This window comes from Lethenteron reissneri, chromosome 18, assembly GCF_015708825.2.
Source record: "Lethenteron reissneri isolate LAM-NWPU_2019-01 chromosome 18, ASM1570882v1, whole genome shotgun sequence".
NCBI lineage: Eukaryota > Metazoa > Chordata > Hyperoartia > Petromyzontiformes > Petromyzontidae > Lethenteron > Lethenteron reissneri.
The window spans coordinates 14705114-14732278 of record NC_083796.1 but is presented as its reverse complement, the minus strand read 5'-3'; the positions used below and the strand labels follow the sequence as shown (position 1 = coordinate 14732278).

Sequence of the window (27165 nt, the reverse complement as noted above, 5' to 3'; positions counted from 1 at the left end):
TTTTAATTAATAAAGGTAAAATAAAAATAAAATCACGACGTTTTGGAGGCAACACAAGCTTCCGTCTTCAGGTGGAACCGTCACAGCACGATTGCTGTATCAAGTGAGAGAAATTCCAAGAAAACAGTCCTTGTATATATACTGGTTGAGGGTGAGAGGAGCCAAGGATATTATTATTGTGAGGTTCGGTGCGGCTGAAACCGCTGCTAGGAATGAGCCTTTATTGTGTAGACTGGTTGAAATTGGAGGGTCCAAGAGTTGTTAAGGTGCAGCAACCGCACCTTTACATCAGCTGCTACCCACTTGCGTACATTCACGAGGGGTTTTCAAACCAAGTCTTTCAAATTAAATCCAAAGGCAAACGTTCCGCACGTAACGCCCAAAAGAGGTGTTCCAGAACTGGTGTTTCATACACAGAACGGTTACAGTCAAATATTTTCATTTGATTGAATCATTCCAGTCCGCCAGTAGGTGGCACTGGAAGAACGCTGACAAACAGTGGCACAGAATAATCTCAACTCGAGACCCCTTGAAGACGCCGGCGGTGGAGCCACCAAGCGCATCAGAACATCAACAGCTCGATGCCCACGTCTCCTTCGTGAATGGAACACTAAAGACTCGAGCCGCAGGAGTGCGACTGTGGCCACGCGTCCCAAACTGCGGACCAAATAGAGGAAGCCACTTTAGTCTGTGCTACTTCTACGGCAGAGGAATGGCAAAAATACGCGAATTCTCTTCTGCTGAAGCCCGATCGCCGTGGCGAGCTGGCAGGTAGTCGACAACGGCATTGAGCACCTCAACATATTGCTGCAAGCATACGCAAGAAAATAAAATATGTGCCACTGTATAACACCAAGACATCACACACAAAAGCGCTGCAATGCTATCATCCATTGACATGTGCAGAGTTCAGGGTGGACCATACTTGCCAATCACACCCTAACCCTTCTCACTTTTGTTCAGTTTTCAGTCCCATCTGCCTGGATCCGCCCAAACGCAGCCGCGTGTTTAATTAGCAATGGCTCCACGTACGTCGATGCTGTAGGAATCAATTCGGAATCCATTATATATCCACTGCAGAAGTAACATTTTTGTTGCCGTGCGTATTCATGCGAGTTTGGGTCAGATCAAAAGTTCTGAAGCGAGCAGCGTGGCCCCCCCGTGTCGATGTTCGAGCCGGCCAGGCTGGGAATGAGCACCCGCGTGTATGTAGCAGCAATGTATGTGGGCTGAGACCCCGTGGTGTTGTGATGAACGTGTTTGTTGACCTTGCGGCTTCCTGCACGGCTCGAGCAGTCCGAGGCTGACCGAGACATTGGCGGAGCCAGTGGGGGGGTGGTGTGGCACGTGCCCCCCACCCAATGATCCGATCGAAATCCCTAATTTCTATCGGATCATTGGGGTTTATTAGTAATAAATCGGCATTTTGCGACCCCCACTGCCACTGTGTAGCATATTATTACGTGCCAGGGACTCTATGAGATGGTAGGACAATAGTCTGAGTCCATAATTGGCAATAAGTAACGGCAAAGCCGTTATAAGTGACTCAGAATTGTGCGCAGTTGCGTACACAGTACACGACTTCCCTGAAGGCAAACACTTTCAGCGAGCGCGATGCTGATCACACAACGTGGTTCGAATTCGACAACTCGATCGATGGCTGCGCCATCGCCACACACGCGTCGAATAAAAAGCAAGAGACAACTCCTTACTTACTAACTCCTTACTCACTAACAACTCCTATCATTTTTCATTGCTGGAGGGGGGGTTGCCCCTCTACCTGAAAATCCTGGCTCCGCCATTGCACCGATGCACGTCGAAGTTTGCTCTGTGGACAAAGGTGGCAACCCTCAGAGCGAGCGAGCATTGTGCACGACACCTGGAGTTAGCTTCAACATGTAAACATTTCACGTATAAGTATCACAAAAAATTCCGGAATTTAATGAGAACTTTAGATTTTGAAATGCCAACCTGCGCCTCTGCTCATTTTGCTTATTGGTGTTTCGATCTATCAACATGTGTAACTCAATAAAATACATTTTTTTGAAGTTTGGCGCGGAGCCCAGCGGTAGCACGCTTTCCGCTTGTTATCCGGGTTTTCACGGCTCTACCAGCGGCCGCCCTGGTCAATACTGCGGTGTGCATTAACCGTATACGATACGGCACCGTCTGCGTCACAAAGAACGTTAACTATCCCATGACGTCATTGGCAAGAGTCGGCCACAGTGTGCCACCGCCAGGATCCAGGGGGCACGAGACTAAGGGAGACTTTCCTGGGTTAAAAACCCCAACTCCCTAATAATAATAAAATGGAATGTATTAAGCACATCCAAACGTGTCCGGAGTGATAGTGGTCATGCATGTCAAGAAATGACCCACGATGGCTTTCAGAAGCAGTGTATGTTTTATTAGTAAGAAAGTGCATGCACTTAGTCGTCAGCAAGCACAGCATACAAACCCGACAACGGGTAGCGATATGTAAAATTGTAATCCATTACAGTTTTTGTCGATAACAGGTTTGAAAATTAAGGCAGATTCACATAGGTGAGTCATTTAAATAAACAAAGAAACACTTTTAAGGTTAAGTAGTTTGAATTATTAACAAAATCATTTCATATACCTCGTGAATAATAAAACAAGACCCCTGAACCATTACAATACTGCTAATTAACACAGTCAGTCATTGGCGTACAACACGAAGGCTCACTCACTGCCGAACCACCACGGAGCAGTCGGCACGGTGCCGGCCTGCGCGACATGGAATGCTGTGGCCTGGCCTGGAGGTCCCCAGTGCAGCTGAAAGCAAACACAGGGTACCAGACACGCAGGCTCCGCTTCTCATAATCCGTTCAATGGACCACGGCTACACATCTACCAGTCAGTCAGAGCGCGCACGGGAAACGCACATTGCTCAACGTGCGAAAGGTTTAGCGTCGGGAGCTCCCGGCGAGGGAATGCGGAAATTTCAGCACTGCCCTCAGGGCCGTCAATGGAAGGGGCGTGTCGCCCCAACGCTTGGTTGAGCATGGTAACACTTTGGTATTGACTGGCAAAAATGAAAAACGTGGATATTGAGGGCGTGAGGTCTACAATTTGAGAATCGCTTACTTTACGCGCAATATCATACCGCTACCAACGGAAGCTGCTTATTTTGGCAGAGCAGGGGACAGCGGTTTGGCAAACCGCTGACAAACATGCGGTTTAACTTAGCCTGCTCATTGAGAGAGGGCAGCCGTTACTGCGCCATGCGGAGGGAGAGGCTTTGTTCACACGTACAGGACAGAGCAGGGCCGTGTAGGCAGGCTGAACGGAGGCAGCAGCGGGTAGTGGTGACAGCCTCGGCCACACAGACCATCGCACCGATGCAGCAGGCCCTCCCGTCTGTGCATATGAAGACGGAGCCCTACGTTCACGTACAACCGTTCGAATTGACGAATATATTTTTTCCCTTACATGCTTTTAAACAACAACTCAAACTTCCCAGCAGTGTTCTTCAAATACTGAAGACATGGGAAAGACGTGAAAAGCCTGTTATTGTAAACAGAACTTTAATAAGACTTTTGGGTGATTACATTTTTTGCCTATAGTGTAGAGATTTTTACAGACACCCCAGGCAAAACCCCCCCGTTTAAAGCTCACAGGAGTGAATTGTTACGGTATGCCATACAAACTGCTCCCAATTCTATATTCACGTACTTGCAATCCAGAATATATAAACAGTGAACAAAGACCAGATTACAACAAATTTCAGTCTGAAACAGCTAGCAAAACAGTATTCACATTTCATTTACATTTTAAAAAGATAATTTCCTTCGCCCGATGAAAATTACACCTGACCTTTTAAGTTCTGAAATCCTTTGTGAAAGGAATACTTTGGTTACAAAATAAAAATTGTACACGTCGCACTTAAACCACCACTTCAAAGCTAGACTACACCTTGTCAATGTCACAATTTCATCTCAAATACGTACGCAAGAAGGTCGTGACAGAAATGAATTGTCACAACATCAAAGCAAAAGGAATCCATTAAGGGGCAACTTTATTATATTTATGCCTTTATTTGTCAACAAAGATATAACATCTCACGAGAATAAACACATACGCGCGCACGCACACACAGTGCAGAGGCAAGGGGAAGAATCGGTGACTTTCCACCGAGGACTGCCCTATTGCTCGGTCATAGTCCTATTGCCCAGTCCTATTGCTCTAGCAGCCCTCCGGGTGGAATGCAATAGGACTGGGCTATTGCTCTGGACTGGACTCCTGCTCTAGCAATAGGACTGGGTTCCTACTCCAGCAATAGGACGGTGCTATTGCTCAAGCCACTTCCTTTCTGTACATGATTAGCTCCTGGGGGCTAGACGGACATGTTGGCACGTCTGTGACAGTGTGGAAAACATTCCAAGTGGCTTCTCCTTCAAGCAATGTACACGTCTAATAGTCTAGTGGTCTTCACCCCGCGAAGGTTGCGTGGCAGCTCTGGGATGGCGAGCGTTGCTTGACGAGTCCGACGATCTTGCAATGTTTTGAGCTGGACTATCGGTGGGTGCCTTGCAAGGGTGGGGGGGGGGGGGGTGGCAGTCTCGATGTGAAGGCACCAGTTTAGTCGACGCCCTCGAAGCCCTGCGCATTCTCGATGGCTATGTTCAGCTTCTCCCGAAGGTCATCGAAGGACTCGTACGGTGGCAAATCCAAGCGGTTAAAACTGGGGAACAAATCAGCAGACAGACGCACGGCGAGGACCCAGTCAGCAGAGGGGACGTGCGAGCACCCTCAACACGACATGCAGAAAGTGTTTTCGCGTGACGCGATACTTTTGCTCAACGGATAACATTGCTCCACTACTGTACGCAATCACTGTTTCTTTGCCAAGGTGCAGAGCGTGTCGTCCCAGCCACTGGTAGGGGACTTATACGGCGATCGAATTACCCACGAATCATCAGGGATCAACAAAGAAATAATATTGGTCGCGAAAGCCTACGTGTTAAACTGAAGAAATGGGAACACTGACAGATCCCTTGGGCACATTCAGATGAGAGGAGCATGGATGAGAGCGCCAATGCCCATGTAAAGGTGAGGAAATCTAGTCCTGGCGTTGGCGAAGACTTACCATGTGTGTGCTCGGGGTAGCTTTTCTGAAGTCGACCACATTTCAATGGTGAACAGCTGAGGTCCGTTGGAGCCTAAACGAGAACCGCGAGTGCACAGCGTCGGAATGTAATCGGAAGTCGACAGAGTATATTCACGTTAGTTACGCGCGTTTGTGTATTTATTCGGAATTTTATTGGTCGAGTGTGATGGTGAACAAAGCACAATCAGAGCACTTGGCCAACAGGGTTGGTGGGTTCATCCAGACATTATCATTCCTGCCGGGCTATGTGGTGTCAAAGTATATGGGGAAGTGTAGCAAGCAGGTTGTCGATCTTTTTAGACAGAATTGTTGGCCTTTCCCCATTCCCCAACCAAGTAAATGTACACTTTATCCAGATACTCTGACAACACAATGGAGGAGCCGGGACCCATGAAAAAAACCATCCTGATAAAGGTCATCCATGTTTTCTTGAAGGCCAATTCCATAACCTTCTTGTCAAAGACAAGAAACAGCCATCACCTGAACTGCAGGCTCGTACTCACCGCTGAAAGCAAATAGGGTTCGTTTAGGGAGCCCACTTTAAACTGGACCGGTAAACCTTTTTAAAGCCGAGGCGGAGAGTTCCAAAGGGAGGCAAGGTGGCTGGGACTGGTTGTCGGGAGCGGTGGCAATGCGGGCCAGACGACGGGCACAGCCGTATCCCCACCGCCAGTCGGCGCGTCCGCCCCCGCAACACTCACGCCCGCCCCCCGCAACACTCGCCCCCGTAACACTCGCGCGTCTCACCGTAGAGCTCCGCAAAGCCGTTCATGGGCACTCGAGACGTCCCTGTCACAAACTGCAACAGGCGGATTCGCTTCTCCCCGTCCATGAGCAGCACAGCCTGCACGCATGCACGCCCGGTCCACACGGCCAACGCTAAAAGCCACGCACCTGCGTGCTTCTCCCACTCGCTGTGCATATTTCAAACAATGCAAGTCGTTGAAATAAGAACAGCTCTTCTAGCTTTAGACCGATGACATGTGCCAATCTGTCCAACGTGAGTTTAAAGTATTGTAGATTGCAAACATTACTTTCCTTTCTTGTATGGAGGAAAATATTACTTCCTATATGGAGGGCATATGCTTGCCATGCTGTGGGTGGAAGGGGCACCACAGGAGCAGTGTTTGCTGATATGTTCTAATTTTCATCGACAATGATCTCACGTCCTGTTTGTGCCTCCAGCTCAAACAGCTGACCTCTCAACATCTATGCGTCGGCACTTGGCACTGTGCCCCAGCCACAACTGTGCTCCTGTGCAGTCCCAAAGCAGTGTCTCCTGAAGCAGCCAACCTCTTGGAACAATCGCAGAAACTTAGTAGTATAGTTTCTCCTGCCTACAGGCACAATAAATGCACGTTCATGGCAAGACTTTTTATCGAGTAGGGCATAACCACGTGTTCATTACCCAGATGAAATATCTCGTCAGGATGTTGCACTTTGCCCGACTTTATTGTTTAAATAATCGGCAGAGAAGCGTAAGCCCACGCCCGTATGGATCATATTTAGAGTTCCCGTGACTGGTTGTGTTTTGCTTTGTTAAACAACATTTGTTTCTCCTTCCTTTGTTTTGGTTCGTAGAATAACGTAGCCATGCTTTGTATATATATATTACCTTTGTCAGGTTCCCTGTTCCTATAACGTCACCAAGAGCTGTACCGTGTAACATCCGCACACGGTCGCGCGACGCCCATGAAATACTGTAGAGGCTCATGGCTCATTGGGCCCATTCCTTCTGAAATAAAGAAAATCTACCCGAATCTTTGCGCAGCGGCCACCAGCAAAACCCGGGACCACGGTGCTGTGCGCGGCAGCCTCAGTAGGGGGCACTGCGCCCGCACGGACCGGAGCTGCCGTTCACGAGGGTGCCGGGGTCTGCACAATGTTATACAAAGCTCCCCATCTCCCAAATATAAAATTAATCTTCTTTCGACTGGATTTCTTTCCCCGCCTTAGTGATATATGCATCTGAGATTATATGTCTTGCGTAAGTATGGCGAACATTTTCAAAGGTGCTTCTTCTCCTGCATGTTATGCAGGAAGAGTACCTTCATGATTAAAACAAGTACAGCACAATGTTCAACTTGGAGCATCCTCGGTGATGCAGGCGTTTCGAGGCAACACGTTTTGTCGTAATTTTTCGTTACACAGCTTACAGGCAAGCTTCGTGAGATATCAGCAAACAGGGGTCTCACCTACTGGGCAGCACTGCTCATTAGGCCAGAATCGTGAATGGAAGCCTGCACTACCCGCAGCCTCAACCAACAACTTAGAAGGCCTGAAGAGGGCGACTCACAAACGTGGCGGGGACCGGTCTCTAAACATAGACTCGTATTGACACGTCGCCCAACGGTATATCAAAATATCTGTTCTTCAGCTGCGCGGCATTCCTGTTGCAAGTACAAAAACAACACCATGTCCCCTCTAGTGCATCTATATTAAGCGCTCGCGAACATTATTGATGGGGCGAATTAGAATACGTTAGCGCCGCATCGCTCGCATTGGGGTAGTGATCTACCGCAACAACAGGAATTGCAGTTCTACTCGTCTGGGACTCTCACCTTCCAGAACCACTGGATGACGGGGTGGTTGGCACAGTAGCTGTTCTTGTAGATGGTATGCTGCCTCCAGTCGTTGACGTCCACGTCGCCCAGCCCGCACATGAGTAGCTGGCGCGACACGGAGCAGGGTTAGACGGAATTAGAATCAGAATATTTATTTATACTGGAGGAATCCGATGAGCTATAAAGCTCCTTTTCACAGATGTCCAGTCGGGGCACGGGGTAAGAACGTTACTAGAAACATCACAAAAACACGATAGGAGTGCAAGGTACAAGAAAGGAAAACAGATCACCAAGACATACAAATACAACACTAAACCATCCCCATCCCGAGGTGTTAACTTATTGTTCAAAAGTGACCTAGCCACAGTGGCCTATCATTTGGACAGATATAGCAGCAAAATAATCTAAATAGTCTAAACGCATTTTCCTAAATGTGGAGGGAAAAACTGGAGGACCCGAAAAAAGAAAAACCCATACGACCACGGGGAGGACACGCAAACTCCCGAGCTTGCTGCATACCAGGCGAGGTAGTAAACATCTCACCACCGTGAAGTTGTCCACTCATTCAATACCCCACCATAATAATCCCAACTTCGGCACAAAAGCGTCCGCTCGATACGCGACCGGCCACGCCGACGAGTGCTTCCGTGGAGACACAGAGCCAAGGTGATTACATTTGTGCCCTCTCCTCCACTAACCTTACTTCATAAAAGTGCTCACACTCACATGATCACCATCAGCTATTGCATTTTTACTGCTTAAATTGAAGACTCTGCACACCGTCGCCATCCTTCACGGTTCTGCGACGCTGCAGTCCATCTCACTCCCTATGCACAACAGATACAATCCTATATATTGTGCTTATTGGATGTAATGGTGGTGCAGCAGTTAGCACACCGCACAATGAACCTGGCTACCCAAGTTAGATTCCTGTTCTATGGCTAACATGAGTGGCGGGCGGTATCCGACCCAATCCTGGGCTCCCAGTTCACAAAGCCGCATGGAGCAGCGTGGTTGATGCGTGGTCATCAAACAACCACCAAGATCAACAATGGCGTGGGGAGGCCTTCATCCAGCAGTGGATTGACCAAACCCTGTGAATGATGCACTTGGAATTAAATTAGCACCGTTGGCTACGCACAAATGTGAAGTGATTTTTTGTTTTTTACGACGACCACAGACTACTCATTCTCGTCCAAGTAGCGCTCATTCACCCGGTGACCTTGATATCATTCAATTAGACACAAATGTAATATCTAAGTGGGTATCTACAAGGCATTAGTATGCATTATAATACGGTTAAGAGCTTTCATACGAGCTGCTGCTCATGAAAATTAAATATGATTGCCGAGGAAGACGAAGCATTTAAAGAATATAGTTGCGAGCGTAATGGCCCAGCGCTGCCACGATGAGCGAGCGACAGTGGCCCGGGGTAGAACACGAGCACGGTTGGTGTCGAGCATCGTGGTTCAAATCCTTCATATAAACGTGCCGTGTGAAGCATGCGGCAGGTCGTGACCACGTGATAAGGTTTACGACTGGACGATGCATGATTGTGTGTGGGTGGGCGAAGTGGCACTATTAGTTAAGTGTTTGACTCAAATCCCGATCACGTGTTAACTCACCACATTAAGCCTTTTGAATTGATAAAAAAAAGAGAACTATTTTGTGAGAAGTCAAAAGTTGGGGCATCCTACAGACACAATGGCTTCCCTGCCATAGGAATATGGAATTTCCACCACTGGCTCAGGGCCGGCAATGGACTTGAGTGCCGCCCCATTGTTCGTTTGAGCCATGTGCACGCCCTGACCTCGTGCACGAGGAGTACATTGAGGAGTCGCAAATGTTGCCAAGTGCCAGCAACACACACTGCAGGTTGTTGCTGTTGTTGTTTGTTGCACTCCGAGGTCGAGGTTGGAGTCTAAAACAGGTTTTTGGAAGTGTACCCAAACACACATCTCACTCCTACCTCGAGCTCATTTTCGTCAAAAATCTTGATGAGGTCCATGGGAATGAGCTCGGAGAAGCCCTAGACACAGACACAACACAATTATACTCACAATTTACAGCGTTTCACGAATAAGAACAGAAACGTGTGACCATTGAATGTCATTGAAAACACCCTGTGTGACGACTGTGAATGTTTAACATCATGGGTGTAGTTGTTAGTGAGAGACCAACCTCCATGAAGGCATTTATTTGCTTTTGAACTCGTTCCACAAACCTCCACTGGATGACCAACCTGGAATGCAGTTGCACACACACACACACGGCAAATAACATACACTTTAAGCACAACACATGGCGCAGAGCCGCACATTCGCAAGCTCACGCACAACCACCATGCATATTTTGGCCTCTGTTGGGTCAAGAAATGAATGGCTGGCAGCCCTGTGTGAGCGTTTTCTCGTGCCACTGCTGGCCGAAGGCACAGGGCGAGAGTGCAAATGTTGAGAGCCCTCTCCAAGGTATTCTGGCCGACTCTCCCACGCCGGCCCGACTTCTTGAAAAATGTTAGAGTACCCACACTTTACCCCGCTGCACGCAACCTGCTGATCTGACTTAACTCTGCTGTGCCCATCTACACTGCTGACAGGACTGAGGCAGGGGAAGGGGGATTTTAAGAACCTCGTACCGTTGTTTGACCGGCTGCCCCACAAGATCGACCCTAACCCGACCACTTCCGGAGTGCTCAGCATTACGCACTGGCAGACATCTCCCCCTTTACTTGTGTACAATTAAACAACGAACTGGAATGTTACCTGATAGTGCAGTTAGAGTAACAACACACCAGCAACAATAAAAAAGCATTGCACAGCACGTGCGTGGCCTGTTGCCGGCACACCACAAACAACAATTGGAGCATTACAGAGGCAGCAGGGATCAGGAGGGAGACTGGGAGGGGGGTGGAGACTGGGTGGAGGAGCCTCATGCGTCATATCTGCTGAAGTGAGGGATTATTATAGCGGGGATTGAAAAAAGTGGACAATTTTTAGAATTGTAAGTTTCCTATTATTGTATTGCCTATAATTAGGGTTCAAGCTTTAGCAACATATTCCTGTATACAATGCAATTGGGATTTATATAGCATCTAAATGCAGCTGCAGATCAAGACTGCACAGAAACAATGGGCATATTTATTTTATGGATAGAAAGGCAGTCAAGAGAACAATAACGGGAAGGCATACATTACACGTTGATCGAGATCCAATTTAATGCACAAGCAAACGTATAAACGAGAAAGACGGCAAGGGGAGACGTTCTGTTACAACGTTTGTTTGCTTGTTCTTGATTATTTCAAAGTGGCTTATTTCGAAGTGCTCCAAAGTTCAGGCAGGTTTACACGATTAAGGTTCAAACACCCAAGATGGTCCAGAATGGAATTTTAAACAAAAAAACATCATAAGTAGGTCATCAATATTCCATCAGCAGTTACGAGGCCTGTAAAATCACTGGACCTCTTTACAAGGTCGATTTTCTTTCATGGATCATAACGTTTTTTGGGCACAAGTTAATTCAGACTCTATAATAATACGTTGTTTTGTTTCCACAATTTCTGCAACCCTAAAAAATAAAATCAATGGGGCTTTGTGAAGCCGAGTTGGTGCATTCACAGCCTTCCACTGGCCCTGCATGCCCAGGCAAGGGAAGGAATGCAGCGCGGTAATTCAACACTCACTCAATGTACTCCTTTTTGTTTTCATTGGTCACCAGAATGTCAGAACCGTTTGGCTTCAGCTCCACCAGGTGAGTCTGCAAAAAAGAAGGCAGGCCAACACAAACAAATGGTTATTAACGCCAGGTCTACATCCGTGAAGCGAATCACTTCCCCCGTGCCTTGGGGGACGCGCTCTCATTTCCATCGGTAGCTTGGTGCCGGCGAACACTGCGGAGTCAACTGTTGAGTCACTTAAGTGGGCAGCGACTTTTTTTAAGTCGCAAAAGGTGCTCAAATTCCATGATCCGTTAAAGTGCCCAGTGCACTGAGATTCAGATGTACACCTGCAATGAGGCTATTCGTGGTGCATATTGGTTAGCATGGACCCTGATAGAAGGAATTAAATGGGACTCCCCCCCCCCCCCCCCCTCTCGTTCAATTTCCTCGCACTCTGGAACTTTTGTTCATCAAGACTAAAACTTATTTATATCGAGAAACCATTACAAATATACGTAAAAAAGATATTTCAAGATATCATCGTTACTGGATTTCAAATAATAATTGCGGTCACTAATACGTCCACATTTAACTTTGTCCATTCTATACTCTTTGGTCCTTTCGGTAAAGTCACGTAGGTATAAAATGAAATAAATAACGACGTTTCTGGCACAACACAAGCATCCATCATCAGGTGGGAAAGCATGGTCTGCTGCCGAGGCAGATGACGGACGCTTGTGTTGCGCCAGAAACGTCGGGATTTATTTTTATTTTCTACCTACGTGACTTTACCGAAAGAATCAAAGAGTATGGATTCCTGCAGTCACGAAAGCTTCAAATCAAGATTTGTCCATTCTCTTGTCACTGCCCTGACCATTATCACGACTGACTGTTGATTTACGTCAGTGCTACTGTCATTCTAAACGAAGCGTTGCTGAATTATTTGAAGTATCAATAAAGATAATGATACCATTATTATCAGCCTTTATGGAGGGTAGTTTATTGGTGTGGTAACCGAGCCTTTGAAAACTAAACATCAAAGCACTGTGAATGTGTTATGAATTTCACAATGCAGCTACTGGAAATGTAATATTTCACTTCAAGGTGTTTCTTCGTTAGATGCATTTTGCAACCGTAATGTTGAAGTATGTTGCCAACGATTAAAAAAAATAATTCTACGGAAATATTAGCCTTTTTTAATTTTGGAATTACACTGCATGTTAAAATGCTCTAATGTATATTTAATCACTTTTAAAATTAACACACTGACCTGGTAACATAATACATTTTCAAATCTAGGCCATTACATGAAAGGTTTTGTACTATACTGCAGTTATATTATAAGCCTTGAGATTGATGGCAATAATGTCACTACCGTATCAATTTCAAGCCACTGGTATAATCCTGACAGATAAATTACAGAGGGGAACATGGCAATTTACGTGATGAAATATAGAGGCAGACAACAGCGGGATGGGAGTTATTTTCTCCTCCTGAATTTGATAAAGGTGACAGACCATTGTGCCCAAAAGAACAAAGTTTTCAATCGGTGCACAATACCTTCCATGACAATGGATTCGGGGGCAGTAAACCTCCTAGCGCTGTGCGGCACGTCAACAACGGTCGTCCACTCTCCGTTGCCAAAGGCGACGGGGGGGTGCTTCCCCCCCGGTGCTCGTCCGAGCGAGAGAGACGGCCGCGCTTCACGGTTCCCTTGCGAGTGTTGCTCGCCGCACTCACCTGGCCAAACATCTCCTCGTCGATGCAGAAGCGCAAGTCGAGGTCTGCGGGGTCGTTCTCCAGGATCCACATGAGCGAGTTGTAGTACTCGCTGTCCTGCATGGGCGGGCGCTCGCACGCGACACGAGCGGAAAGATCAACAGCCGTCCTTGCGCGCACGAGCCTCACCGAGTGCACTCCTCTTAGCGCCGGCGTGATCGTCTACTTTGCTTTGCACCTCGTTCTTATGAAACAAGTGGCCGTGAATCACATTTTGCGGCCGAGTTTTGTTCCGTCCCACCGACCGACTGGAATCTTGATTGACAGCTGGATCGTGACCGAATCACACGAATCGATGCAAATGAATCGACGAGACGCACCTGTCATGAAACTGGTTTCAAAACGAGCCATAGTAGAAACGTGCGTACTCTACCCTCCAGTTGGTGCACGCTCACATCCACTCATGCGCTCCGCGATGACGTCAGCTTATCAAAGTCTAGTCAAAGGTCAAGACGGGTCAAGACGAGGAGCACGAGCGCTGCCCAGCTGACATGGCCCATGGCCCACGGGTCACGCGAGGCCACAAGCGCACAAGGCCCACGGGTAACGAGGCCCCACAGGCACACGGAGCGGACACTCACCACTGACTCCATGTCGTTGAGCGTGATGGGCTTCTGCAGCATCATCTTGTAGAAGGGCCGGATAAAAAAGCCTTGAAGAGACAAATACTTCACGTTAGGGATGGCTGAGCAAGCAGCAAATAAAGTAGGTTGTTAGTTTACGTGCTTATTCAGAGTAACATGGAATGGCTTAATTCTTAATCTTGTACACACCCAAGAGGAACTTTATGCTATGGTCAATGGCCATTAGGAGCTTTTTTATTATTATCAAGTGCAAGTGGCTATAACAATTATATTGGGAATCGCTCAATTATTTGAGGACAAAGTACGAGTCTGCATTGGAGCCTGCCGAGGGCTGGTGCTTGGTAATTTTCTATTTTTGTTTCAATCACCTCAACCATTGTTGATTTTTTTATGGCAGCATGCAAACACGACACACGCCCTACACAGCGGCACGCGTGTGTAGCGGACTAACGCGCGGCGTGTCTGTGGGGAATGAATGCGACAAAACACCTCAGAACTACCTCTGGCGTCTATATTTCTCTCTTGCCATGACCCTGGCTGCTGCCAAATGAACGGTTGTATTCAAAACACAAAAAGCAACTGGGGCGCAGAGAATTGACCAAAAACTCAGAGAACACTCCGTCAAATCGGAACAGGTGGCGGCTATCACATTACACCCTGCGTACACTCGAAAATGCAAAAACGCATAACGCGCGCACGACTGCCGTAACACAGCAGCCACTCTGCCCTTGAGCAGGGGTCGGTGTACAAGCGGAACTCCCACCGTCGAGGAGCTTCCCGTGGAACACCGCCATGCCGGCCACACGCCCGATGAAGGTGAAGTAAGAGAGGTGCTCCTCGTTGCACAAGCCCGAGATGGGGTTGATCTGCAGGGTGTAGTTGTCCCTGCCGTGTCGTGAGAAACGCAGAATAGAGATCACCGAACGGAACTGCGGTCAGACTTTTTATCGCGTGCACGGCCTTAAAGGCAATATAGAGGCAGCACATATATTGCAGGTTTGCTGAGCTGTGTGATACAAGCTTGAAGCTTTGTTAAACGAGAAACAAGACCTTGCAGTTTTGGTAAAGTGCATCGTTCGGCACGGTGATGATCACACATTATGATGGAGCATCTGAGCCTGGTGTGAAAGTCGATATTTATTAAGTGAATGTTTAATATTGTAAATATGGACTGTGATGCCTGAATATGTTTACGTAAGGAATTTCCCGCGGCTAAAGGAGCAAGCCCATGCCTGGTAGGTAATGTGTGCATCACGCAGTGTGGTAGAGATGTTAACTACCTCGCCTGGTATTCAGGAGGTCGTGGGTTCAATCCCAATCCTGACGCCTGCTGTATATTTGGAGTTTGTATGTTCTCCCCGTGGTCGTGTGGAATTTTTCCGGGTCCTCTGGTTTATTCCCCTCCACATTTAAAAGTATTTGGCTGCTGCGATAAAATCCTGCGGGATAAGCCAATTTGCTAAGCTACCATTTGTAATAGCCACGTCACTTCTGAAAAAAGAGCTACATAGCTCAGTGGGCCTTACTTGGTAAAATAAAAATAGTTAGTTAGATGTGTCACGTGTGTGGTGGGAACTTGTCCAGTGCGGCCACTTTGGTGGGCAGGTTTAGTGGCGACTCATTCACGAGCGCAGCAGGCGGCGCGGAGAGTCAGGGCCACGCGCGCGCCAGAACGTAATCGCGGGGGGCAAGGAGGTTCACGCACGTGGCCGAGTACTCGAAGAGGCCGTAGTAGGGGTTGAACATCTCCTTGGAGATGAGGAAGAACCACTCGCGGGCGACGCCGCCGTAGTCCAGCCCCTTCTCGCCATCGAACTCGATCCACAGGCGCGCCTTGAGCAGGTCGGCGCGCTTCACCGCCACGATGCGCCGGTACGAGTCCTCCAGGATGCTGGCGCGGTGCAGCTTCATCTCGAAGCGGTTGGGGATGTCGGCCTGGGCGGGCGGCACGGCACGCAGTTACACGGGGGGGTGGGGCGTGCGGGTGGGGGGGGCAGCAAACGCGTGCCGATGCACGAACGCGAGCGTGCAAGGACGCTCGTGCACTTGCGCTTCAAGAGGGTGGCGACACACGCGCGGCGCGAGAGATTGACAACGTAAGCTCAGTTTACGGAGCGGCCGTTGGACACGCTCCCCCCTCGATTCTTGACCATTATTCGTGTGCGTCCACTCAACACGCCGGTGCGAGTGGAAACCGTCTCATAATACCTTTCAAGCTATGGCAGGTGCATAAAATAGGGATACACAAGAAAAATATTCACACGTGCACACAACACACACGTCCTGCCAATCAACTTCACTGGCCTAAATTTCCCTCGTTTTTAACAAAAATAACACTTTTTAATAAAAACTTGTAGATGTCACGTTTCAGCTGCTGATGCTTCATCATTAATAGACTAACATTTTACACCTATCAAATATTTTTTAATGGACATTGCAAAGTTACGTAGAAACACTAAACAATGTAAAAGTAAAAAACCAGAATCACTCACCGGCTTCTTTAATTTCTTCCTGAAGAAGTCGTATTTCTGTTTGTAATCTCTTGAGTAGGGAACAGCCTGGGCAAACAATGAAACAAGTTGGAACTCAGCCGGCAATACTGCTAATGCACCGTGTACATGTTAAAAACAAGCACAACAACATTTACAATGGAGTACGACATACAACCAGCACCATCAGGCAACTTCCTATTGATGCTGTTTGTTGTAAATCGCCAACGAAAACCTCGTACACAAATTGTGAATGTTGCGTTTGCCATCTAACACACCGGTGTGTTCACGTGATGAGCCTCGCTATCTGGCTGTGTTGGGTGGGTGTACGACACATTTACGCGATCCAATTGAAACAACTTCATCGTCAAGGATATTTTGGTTGCGAACGCCTACTTGTTAAATAATTGAAAGCAAGCACATTTTAGCTCACATTCCATGCGTCGGCATTTTAAACGTATTCACTTGGAATGCGAGCATCGGCAGTAGAGTCGTTGGCACGAACATCGGTCCACGTCTCCTGCGTGTAACAAAAGCCCAGCAGAACTTTCCAGATTCCATCTCCAGCGGAGACACCGGACGACACCAAACCGTATCCATCGTACGTCGGTCGGAAGATTCGGTGAACTATTTTTCTTATTACCAGGTAATGCCCACGGAGCTAGATTACTATTTTTCAGAAGTGACCTGGCCACAAATTAACGCTCAACGAAGTGGCTTATTCACGTGGACGTTTATTGCAGCCAAATACTCGAAAATCCAAGTTGATTCTAAATGTGGAGGGGAAAAACTGGAGGACCCGGAGAAAAAATCCACACGACCATAGGGAGAACATTCCAACTACAAATATCCAGCAAGCATCAGGATTGGGATCGACCCCACGACCCTCTGTATACCAGACAGGGTAGTTAACATCTCGCCACCGTGGCGCCCCCCCTACCACACGAGTGGGGAGCCGAGGACTCGCGGACGTAGCGAGCTACGGCCCCAACAGCCACGTCGCCCAATGAGTGCTCAATGCACGGAGTTCCTGGAGGAGCGATCCACCTTGCCACCCTGGAGTAGCGTGGAGCTGCAGTTGCAGTGCTGTGCCACCGTGAATTTGATGTTTGCACAATTAGGGCAACTTCAATACAAAAAAGCACCTGTATGCACTTGCAAATCAAAGATCTCAATACTCGTGATGGAGGTAGGCTATTGCATATAGTTCACGCTTATTTTGTTGAACCGGGTGACAACTTCGGGTGACAAGTAAAGTCACGTTTGTAAGAGTGATGCAGAACTCACAGCCATGTTACTCAACGGCATCAATCTCCAGATATCTTATAAACGGGTTTGTACACATTATACTTCCCAGCATAAATAAAAACACGTGACATAACGATGCTGCTCTCCTTATTATGGATGCATCTTGAAGCCACAAGGGGTAAGAAATAATTAAACAGGGGGGCAAACTCATTAGGCTACCATTTGTAAAGAATTCCACAGAAACCCCCCTGAAAATCATTAACCCAAATTGTTAAGTTGGAAAGCAGTTGACTGCAAGCAAAGCATTTACCCTTTAGAAGATTACCATTCCAGATCCGTTTGGTGCTCTTTAGCAATCGTCAACAAGACCCCTGCACACACAGGCATCTCAAGACGTGCTCATTCCCCAGCAGCGGTGTGTGTCCCCGCAACTTCTAGTGCTGGTCTGGGTAAACAAGTGTTGCCAACTCATAAATCAAACAATGGGGCTCAGTACCCCTCCGTCTGAGAGCTTAAACGTGCACTTTGGAAACTCGCTTTTTTTCTCGGGTGGAGGCCAATCTCCCTCCACCAGCGTGCACCGCCGAGTGTCCTCAGAGTGGCGCTAGTTTTGTTGACCCCCGAGGGATGATGGTCTGAATTGACCTCTTGACACAACAGAGATTTGAACTGAGAAATGTCTGCCCGAGTTGTTGGCAATAACTAAAGTGTGATCTGTTTGGAGAACAACCATGGGCTCTTATACATTCACCCATCCTCATGTCTAATTAAAGCACAACCAGGCCGTCTTGTAAGACACCTGCAGGAAAACAGATCAATGATGTTAAGATGGCAAAGTGACACAGGGAGGTTGGAACAACAGCCACGCTAGTCACACGACCGTCGAAGGTGAAGTAAGGCAGGCTCTCCTTGTTGCACAGGCTCGGTCCTGCTTGACTTAGGAGATGGGATATGAGATTGGGTGCATTCCGAGCGATCTGGCCACGAACGCCGATGACCGAGAGAGTGGAGAGCGCTCACCGGGCCGGTGATGGCTGGGTTCTGTAGCCGGGGATCCTCCCACTGCGTGTTCTTCGTGTCTGCGCGATGGGGAAATAACAAAACAGCCCGAGTAACCGAGTGTGTTTGTTCTGGAGTAGCTGGATGCCGCGCACTTCCATGCCGTGTTCCCACGGGCACTTGTTGGGACGGATTCTCACAACAGCCTCCGCCGAGCTGCACCTGGCCCACGCAGCTCACTTAATATCCCTTTTCCACTGCCACATCCGAGCCAGAGCGTGGCGCCTCAACAGTACAGGTGTGCGGAGCTGCAGTGACACGTGGGAGGTGAGACAGGTGAGTGGGATGAGTCTGGTTAGTGTGATGAGTTGGGTGAGTGGGACGTGGCGGATTAATCGGGTGAGTCAGGTGAGTGGGGTGAGTCGGTTGAGTGGGTTGAGTGGGGTGAGTCAGGCGAGTGGGACGAGTGGGATGAGTCGGGTGAGTGAGTGGGGCGAGTGGGCTGAGCGAGGCTGCGTGGCGCTCACTGTGGTCGATGTAGAAGGTTCGTCCATCCGAGTGCGTACGCTCCTCCCAGCCAGGCTGTGGGGAGAGCGCAGGGCCGTCAGGACACGACACCACGGACACCGTGTACACGGCGCTACGCGGACACCGCGTACACCTCACATGTATTAAACATCCAAATGCAACCGAATCGCAAAACGTTGTGCTACGTGGAGGAAATGTGGTTACATGAGGGAGAGGTAACAATGAAAACCGGGGATCCAGCATAGCTGACAATGAAATATGGGACAGAGAGAAAAGGCAGCCATAGGCAGCGGAAAAGTGTAGATCCTTCGGGGTGGACTTCGACAAAAGAAGTCTGCAGTGTGGATGGCCAGCGAGAGGAAGTTCCAGACACTGACGGGAGGACATGAGGGGGGAGGGAATTTTAATTGAGCCGCGGTTGACTGGGGAGTGTTGAGAGAAGATCTGTTGTTTTTGGAACAGAGGGCACAGGAGAGGGGAGTGGAGTGAGAGGAAAGAGGAGAGGGAGGTGGTGGGGGGGCAAAGTCCATTCAGGATTTCAACGACAGTGAGGGCCAACCTTGCAAAATTGGCCAAGTGAGAGGATTCCAGAAGGGCAGCAGATGAGGAAGCTTAATCTCCTATTGAGGAAACATTGTTTTGCGATACTGAGTTAGAAGTAGCGCACAAGCACAAGTAACAAAAAACTGAAGAAAAATCATCAATAAGTGCCAAAAGGAGGGATAATAAATGTGTGACGTATCAGGAAATGTCGATTCTTCGAGGCACATCCTTTAGAGCAGCGTTACCGATGAACGTGTTGGGTTTTTCCTATCGAGTAAAGGGGCGACTGAAGGTGTAGATAGGAGGCCTGGTTTGCTGGAGCAGAGGGTACGGAGGTGGGAAGTAAATTGAGATGAGATGGGTTAAGGTAGGGAGGTTAAAGTTCATATGGAAAAATAAATAAATGACAAAAACAGTGGAAGAACCTGAAGAGTGGGGTGATGTGGTCTCGTTAACAGGTACAGGTGACAATTCTGCACTTGGACAGGGAGAGGGAGTCAGCAGCACAACACAGAGAGGGAAGCAAACAAAAGCTGAGAAAATCAGAAAAGATTGCGTTTCATTTCGACGTGAAAATGAGCAGAGGAAAGTGCTGCTGGTCACGGTCCATGCGCGTCTGAGGGTGCCACGTCCGAGGTGTTGTACCGGCAAAGGGCCCAGTTCTGATGGGTCGAGACTGGGTCTCATCCGCATGTGGACGGGCACTTTGAGGCGTGGGTCCTCCTGCATTGGCAAGTGGAACAAACGGAAGACCGGCGACATTAAAAGGAACACTGCAAGTGCCTTCACGTTATTTTAAATTAAAACCGATATATATATATGATAACACATTCATAAACAGCGATTCAATGGCCGAAGACATCTTAATAATACATATAGAAGATGGGCTTGCGTGGTGCCAATGGTGTCAGTGGTGCCGGTGGCGCGGCGTACCCATGTGGTGGTGCGGTTGTTGTGGTCGATGAAGAATGGGCGACCGTTGGGGGCGAACCTCATCTCCCAGCCGGCCGGCAGGAAGCTGAAGCCCGGGCAGCCCTTGTGCTTCTGCTTGGGGGAGCCGTACGGAGACGCCTGCGGCGAGTCCATGGGGGGCTGCGCAAACGACGGCGGCCCGTTGCGGCCACCTCGCATGTCCGGCATGTTCTTCGCAGGTCACAGGTGGGAGGGGAAAGGGGAGTGGGGGGAGCAACGAAGGAGGATTCTCGTCAGCAGTCGCCGGCACCGTCGGGTTCTCGCTTGCTTCAACTCCCCCCCTCACATCTCTCGCTCTTTCTTGCTCTGTTAACATGAAAATCACTGATAATGACTGAGGTTATATATCAGCCAGCAAACTTTCGGTTTTGTAAATAAACGTATTTATAAACACATCGCTGAATGAACAGAAACATTAATTTACTAACATTGTCTAAGTTCGTTATACTTTCAGGGGCTCCAAAATGTATCTGGCAATCACCTCATGTAAATTACATTCTGGGCTGGCCTTAGGCCGTGCGAGTCTTGGCATGGCTCACTGATGAGCCTTGGTCAAGCCGAAACCCTTCCATGTCTCCCACGCTGCAGAATGTCTTTTAAAACGCGCCGGCTTATACGTGCTGCTACAACGGAGAGCAATGGCGTTGAAACGGAATCGGTATTATTACAAGGAAACACACCATTAGGACCAAGGTCTGTACCCAGCCGCCTGGTACAGCGCACGCATACCTCGTACCTCCACGGCACGGCAGCTGACGTCTACGAAGCCACCGTCCAGGTTGGGCACCGGGATTGGCCCTGCAGTAGCAGGGCGGTGAGCGTCGGTGATCGCACGAACGTGCAGCCCCCAGGGGGAGGGGTGGGGGGCGCTTTGGCTACGTTGGCGGAACGCGGCACTCACCTCCTGGATGGCGGGCGAGCTGAGGCTGCGGGGTCGACGGATGGGCGCAGAGGGACCCTCCGGGGCCGAGGCCCCCGCCGTGGCGGCCCCCTGCGTGGCGTAGTCGGCCTGCTGCTCGAAAACATTGGCCAGAGATCGGGAGGGTCAGCGCGAGGTGTGTGCCCTTCCAAGTGATTCGGTCAACATCCAAAAATCGAAGCCTGCTCAAACAAGCGGTGCCCAAAGCCCCCGGAAACGAGTTACAAATGCAGAACTTAAACGGGGAGGCCCAGTCTATCCCAAAAAACGAATGAGTTTTGATTCTCCGCAAAGCGCTACTCATTTTATCGACCCTGATGGAGACTAAGTGAAGACAATGCCCGGTCAACAATTGAATAAATCAATGGGAATTAATTTAGAAGCGGGCGAGATACCATTGGGAGCAGGGTCTCTCATGTAACAGAGACCGACCTGGGACCAACATTTTTTACTAACATACTCTTTGGTTCTTTTGGTAAAGTCACGTAGGTATAAAATAAAAAATAACACATCACGACGTTTCGATCGCAACACAAGCGGTCGTCCTCAGGTGGAAAAAATAATCCAGCAATGGAATTGCTTTTGTTTTATTTTATTTATTTTTCTACCTACGTGACTTTACCGAAAGAACCAAAGAGTATGGATTCCTGCAGTCACGAAAGTTTCAAATCAAGATTTTTAATTAAGTTGGGCGAAGAGCAGGTTTGACAACGGGAAGGGCTGCTGTCATGGTGGGCTGTGAGACCAGCCCTATTGGCCAAACGTTGTCCCAGGACTACCGTCCCCAAGCCAACGCCGTCCTACTCCATACTCAAAAGCTCAAGCGTGAATTTAACACTTTAACGTCAGCTTGGAGCACCACGGCAAATCAATGCGCAGCGACCACTCCTTGCGACCTCCACGAACGCCGTACCACGCGGACTGCCCAAGCCGAGCGGCTGCTACCTGCACGATGGGCCTCGTCCACGTGGTGGTGCGGTTGTTGTGGTTGACGAAGTAGGAACGCCCCTTCTCGTCCTTCCTCTCCTCCCAGCCCGGTGGAAGCCCCGGGGTGGTGAAGGCCTGCGGCACCACCACCTGCAGGGCACGCAGGGGGCAGGGCCCGGGCACGGCATCACCGCGGCTCACCGGCAGGGCGGCACAACAGGCAGTGCTACCGCTCCCTCCTGACCATGGTATGACGGTGCCTACCAACTACAAACGGCGGTGGCCAAAGCGGGGAACGGTTGTGCATGGGGATGCGACGATCTGCTTCGGGGATACGCGGATATGCCGCAACCCTCTCTCCTCAACGTGTTCTAAAATGAGTGGCCACTACAACGGTTGGTCTACACGTAAAAGGTAAAGACGTACCTCCAATTGACTGCAGGCTGCTGTGGGAGGGTTGCCTCTACTTGGTTGGAAAATGAGACGGTTTGGGATTTTTGTTGAAAGTGGGATTTCCCATCAGGCAGGGACACGGAGTAATTATGTAGTTTTACACCGACATTCACCGAAGTAGATGTGGCCACACCTAATCACAGGTGGCTTTAGACAACCTGGCATGACTCACTTGGATAATTTGAGGTAAAATTGAATATTAATCCTCGTAAAGACATGTCAGTGTTGTGCTCAATTGTGGTTTATTGCCACGCCATGAGCTACTATCACAGTAGTAAGCTCCTGCAGTCACGAAAGCTTCAAGTCAAGATTCACAATCACAGCTAACACATTGGGCCTTGCGTTTCTGCATTTTCACCACCAACTATGAAAAGTCAATGACTTAAGAATGTTTTTTGTTACTGTGGTGCTCCATGTATGCAGCGATGTCGCCTCCTATTGCATCACATTGCATTAAGCCATGGCCAGGAAATAATGCTTGGCAACACTGCACATTGCTAATGTCACCCATTTTGACACGGTAATGATCAATTTGCTCAATTTTTTTTGTTTAAGATTGTATAATACTTGTCATTAGTGCTCTAAATTGACCAAATTGTTGCAAAAATCGATGGAAGGTGAAGATCATTGTTGAACTGTATATTTTAAGTGACATTGTTATTGTTTGTGTTTTTTACGCATTATTATATAGATTCTAGTGCAATTTAAATATAATTCAATAAAGCAGATGCAGCAATACCACACGCGTCAAAGATGCAACAAGGGCAGCGCAAAAAAAAAACCCTGCACAAAGAAACCAGCGGCAAGTTAGAACCATGAGAGCACCACCACTGGGTTAACCGATGCCTTTCCAAGTACAGCATGCGGAGAACAACAGGGCACCCTGTAACGGCTGCTTACTTAAAACCACCACCACGACCACCACCACCACGAGCGGTGTACGAGTCCCAGGACAGGGGAAGAGTGTAAAGGGAGATCCCAGTAAGGGAAACCACACAAGGGAAAAAGCAGTAGCAGAGCTTAGTTTGCGTATTAGTTGGGCCCTTGATAGCGGAGTACCGACGAGAGTGGAGGACGTGAGACGCTTCATGCCAGTCTTCTCCCCCATCCCCTGGCGCTTCAGTTCACATTGCCGGGCGATGCGTACTACCGCCCACTATCTGCGCTTGCTCATTGCAGGTACAAATCGCGAGAGCACGACAGAGGGCTCGAAGTGCATTTATCACATTCAGCAGACAGAGCTGTAGAATGCAAAAAAACGTAGAAAACTCCGATGCAAGCCTCGCCGGAGTATCTCCATTCTATACGTCTGCCGAATTGTAAACGGACCTGAAATCCACAAGATCTCTCTTAGACTACATCACGTAACATTACTTAGTCTAACACTATTAAAAAACAAAGCCAAGCCAAAAACGTCTCCCGGCTTGAATGAGCAACGAGGGCGCCACTCGTGGGCCCCGCTAGCCCCTCGGCTGGGATTTGATTGTGCAACCTTCTGCCCGAGCCACACGGCCGGATGCCCACGGCTGGTTCTGACGAAACTTCACAATCTGGCTTCCGTATCTGCAAACTCCATTAATTCGTCCATACAATGTGTCACTCAACAAGAAAATAGGATATTATTGATGACATGCAGGCGTTGATTGGTTAAAGGGGATCCCCACCCCACCCCCACCGTCTACAGTGAACTCAATGCAGTTTGCAGCAGACAGATCATTAGCCGACAGAGCTTTACGGGAATTGATTCATGTTTTGTCTTGCATAAATGTTTAATTGCCCCCCGCTAACATGAAATGTGTTTCTAAGCATTAAATATTTATGAATAATTACAATGTATGGCTGACCAGGTGCAAGTTTGTTAAAAAAAACCATCTTAGTTGGGCTGGCTAAAGTACGGCTGCTGTGAGCTTCGTGTAATTGCACGAGGCACTTTATGGACACGGCTGCAATAAACGCTGGTGAACACTAAACGTGGGGGAGAGGGGGAGGATGAAAGATCATCAGCAACCCCTGCATACGATCAGCAAATTCTCATTTTAGCACTGACGATATCACGCGCCTATTGCGCCTCAAAGATAAACATGTTGAACATGTCTAATGGGACAGGTGTGTTTAAATACATTTTGGATGAAATCAAGATTCTAGACTAACATGAAATGAAACACGAGGAACATGTCCTCCCATGCAGACATCGTTAAGAAAGTTACTGCACTGAATTCTCGTAGGCAAATCCACGTATACGGCCGTCACACAAGTCTGATTGTCGGAGGATTGAAATGCAAATGTTCTTTCGGCACCTACAGCCTCGCGATAGTGAGCAAAGCTCCAACAGTCGTAGCACTGCAGCACGTGCAACGGCACCGGCTTCTTTCAGACATTATTCTTCTAGTAGTGGCAAGGCTTTCTGTAAAGTTTCTTTGTTCATCGTTTTGTATGTTGATGTTTTAATGAGGCTCGTCCAAAAAAGGGGCTTAACACTCGGCTCAAGTTGGGGATGGTGAGAACCGAGGAGGGGTGAAGGGGGGGGGAACGCCCCCCTTTCCACACTCCGGGCCCCTCCCCCCTGCCCCAACTGGGCTGGCTGCCCCCCCCCCGGCCGCTACGATTGTTTGCCTGGCAGCGTTCCCTCGCGCCGGGACCGCGGCCAGCGCTCGCGCGAAACAACGCGGCCCCGGCCAGACAGCGCACAGACAGGTGCAGGAGCTGGCCAGCAAATTAGGTCATGGAAAGGGGGGAAAAAAACACACACGGTCATTTCTCTATAAAGCTTCCCACTTTGCCTTGGTCCCCCGAGAGAGGGGAGAGAGAGAGAGAAAATCCGCCGAAGAAAAACAGGAAAATGATTGGATCACGTGGTTACAAAAAAAAATCACAAGAGCAGCGTTGGAAGAGTGACGCCGCAGTGGCGCGGTTGGAGGCTCTTGGCGACGTTTACCCTCTGAAAGTGAGCAAGTTCACCGTTTGTCACGGTGGATGACCGTATCCTCCTAGCCTGTGGTTTCTGTGGGGGGGGTGAACAATGACAGTTATACGTCAACGGCACCTGTGTTACGCGTGAAAGGTGACTGCGGTATGGGGCTCGGAATTGTTTGTTACCATGATGGACTGTGGCGGTTCTGGGTTAGTGACACTGGATGAGCGTATCCGTCCGTTCAGCAACATCTGCAAACGGCATAGGCGATTTTGAGCACATGCGGATGTAATGTTTCATGGGTGTGTTCTCTGCTTGTAACAGCTGCTAAACATGCGAGCGCGCGCAAAGCGCAACAGCCAACATCAATGACACAATGCATGACTGTTGCGATAGCGTCATACAGAAGAACACAATTTAAACAAAACATACGTAACTTTTAGTGTCATTGCATTCACCATCGGCACTACCAGGCAGGCTGCCAGAACACCGAATGCTAATTTGCTCCACTAAAAGGATTGCCTCACCCTAGCAGAGCTGCCACGGTCTACCTCCAGAGTGCGTAACTCACAATACACACATCTGTGTGCTTAGAGCACAGTCACTTCCCATTTCAAAAGTCTGATCGCTACATCTATAAAAGCACATTCAATACGAAGTAATAAATACCTATATGCCTACGTGTATGCTACATGTAAAACACACACGAGAAGTCCATTTGCCCTGGTGATGGATCAACTATAAAACGCACCATTTACAGTCTCTGTGCCAACACGCTGCGCTTTATCTGCCTGAAATTGCACTCATGGTCATGAGCGTCACCCCCTCTGCCTCCTGTTGTTACCGCACGGTGGCTGCTGCCAGCTTCCCAGTGCCGCCCTTTACGAGCACCCCCCCCCCATTACTGGCAGCGGTGGTGTCCCCAATCTACTCCATCAAATCATACGAACGGCTTTATTTAAAACCAGGCAGATGCCCATTGAGACGAGTCTCTTTGTCAAAGGGAAAACTGGGAGACATTTGAATGGGCAACACGAATAGATCACTGCACGAGATCCTTCAATTAAATGTGTGCAACTCAAAAGCAATAAAATTCAGGTTCGGAACATCCTGTAAATCACACGAGTCCAAGTTTTCTTCATGCAGTGATGCGTCCCACAAAGACAAAGACCCCGAAAACAGCCACAACAAGTTGTTGTGGCGAGCGTTCTAGCGAGAACCTCTCAAGGCCGGCAGGGCACATGACGGGGTAGATTGTTCCGTACCACGCACAGCTGCCTTTGTATCCCCAATGCTGATGTGACACACCGCCCCAGGTACTCAAATAAGGCCGAGTTGAAATTGGGGGCGGCCCAGGATCCTTTCGGAAATCACTCGCTACCGATGATGACCCAGCTCACCAGGTCCGTAAGGCAGTGCACGCACCATCGCACGACCGCTTCCCACATACTAACAGAGACAAA

At 48.8% G+C, this 27165-nt stretch overlaps 1 protein-coding gene across 7 annotated transcripts in view; it reads right to left on the bottom strand.

Moving 5' to 3' along the window:
* Positions 1-4572: 4572 nt before the first annotated feature.
* The window catches only part of LOC133343906 (E3 ubiquitin-protein ligase NEDD4-like), a 99919-nt gene continuing 77326 nt past the window's right edge, over positions 4573-27165 (bottom strand). For 5 of the 7 annotated variants that reach the window (XM_061553905.1, XM_061553906.1, XM_061553901.1 and 2 more), the window contains 20 exons: positions 25888-25953; positions 25727-25792; positions 22357-22488; positions 21394-21504; positions 20454-20663; positions 20166-20243; positions 18977-19031; positions 18471-18529; positions 16206-16271; positions 15419-15648; positions 14477-14598; positions 13711-13781; positions 13091-13186; positions 11375-11448; positions 9877-9937; positions 9665-9724; positions 7693-7800; positions 5879-5975; positions 5111-5183; positions 4573-4705 (listed from right to left, as the gene is read on the bottom strand). In XM_061553905.1, the coding sequence (XP_061409889.1) occupies positions 4603-4705; positions 5111-5183; positions 5879-5975; positions 7693-7800; positions 9665-9724; positions 9877-9937; positions 11375-11448; positions 13091-13186; positions 13711-13781; positions 14477-14598; positions 15419-15648; positions 16206-16271; positions 18471-18529; positions 18977-19031; positions 20166-20243; positions 20454-20663; positions 21394-21504; positions 22357-22488; positions 25727-25792; positions 25888-25953 (1938 nt within the window). In that variant the 3' untranslated portion in view covers positions 4573-4602. The remainder of the gene's footprint in view (positions 4706-5110; positions 5184-5878; positions 5976-7692; positions 7801-9664; positions 9725-9876; positions 9938-11374; positions 11449-13090; positions 13187-13710; positions 13782-14476; positions 14599-15418; positions 15649-16205; positions 16272-18470; positions 18530-18976; positions 19032-20165; positions 20244-20453; positions 20664-21393; positions 21505-22356; positions 22489-25726; positions 25793-25887; positions 25954-27165) is intronic. The other 2 variants (XM_061553903.1, XM_061553904.1) reach the window with 2 other exon arrangements.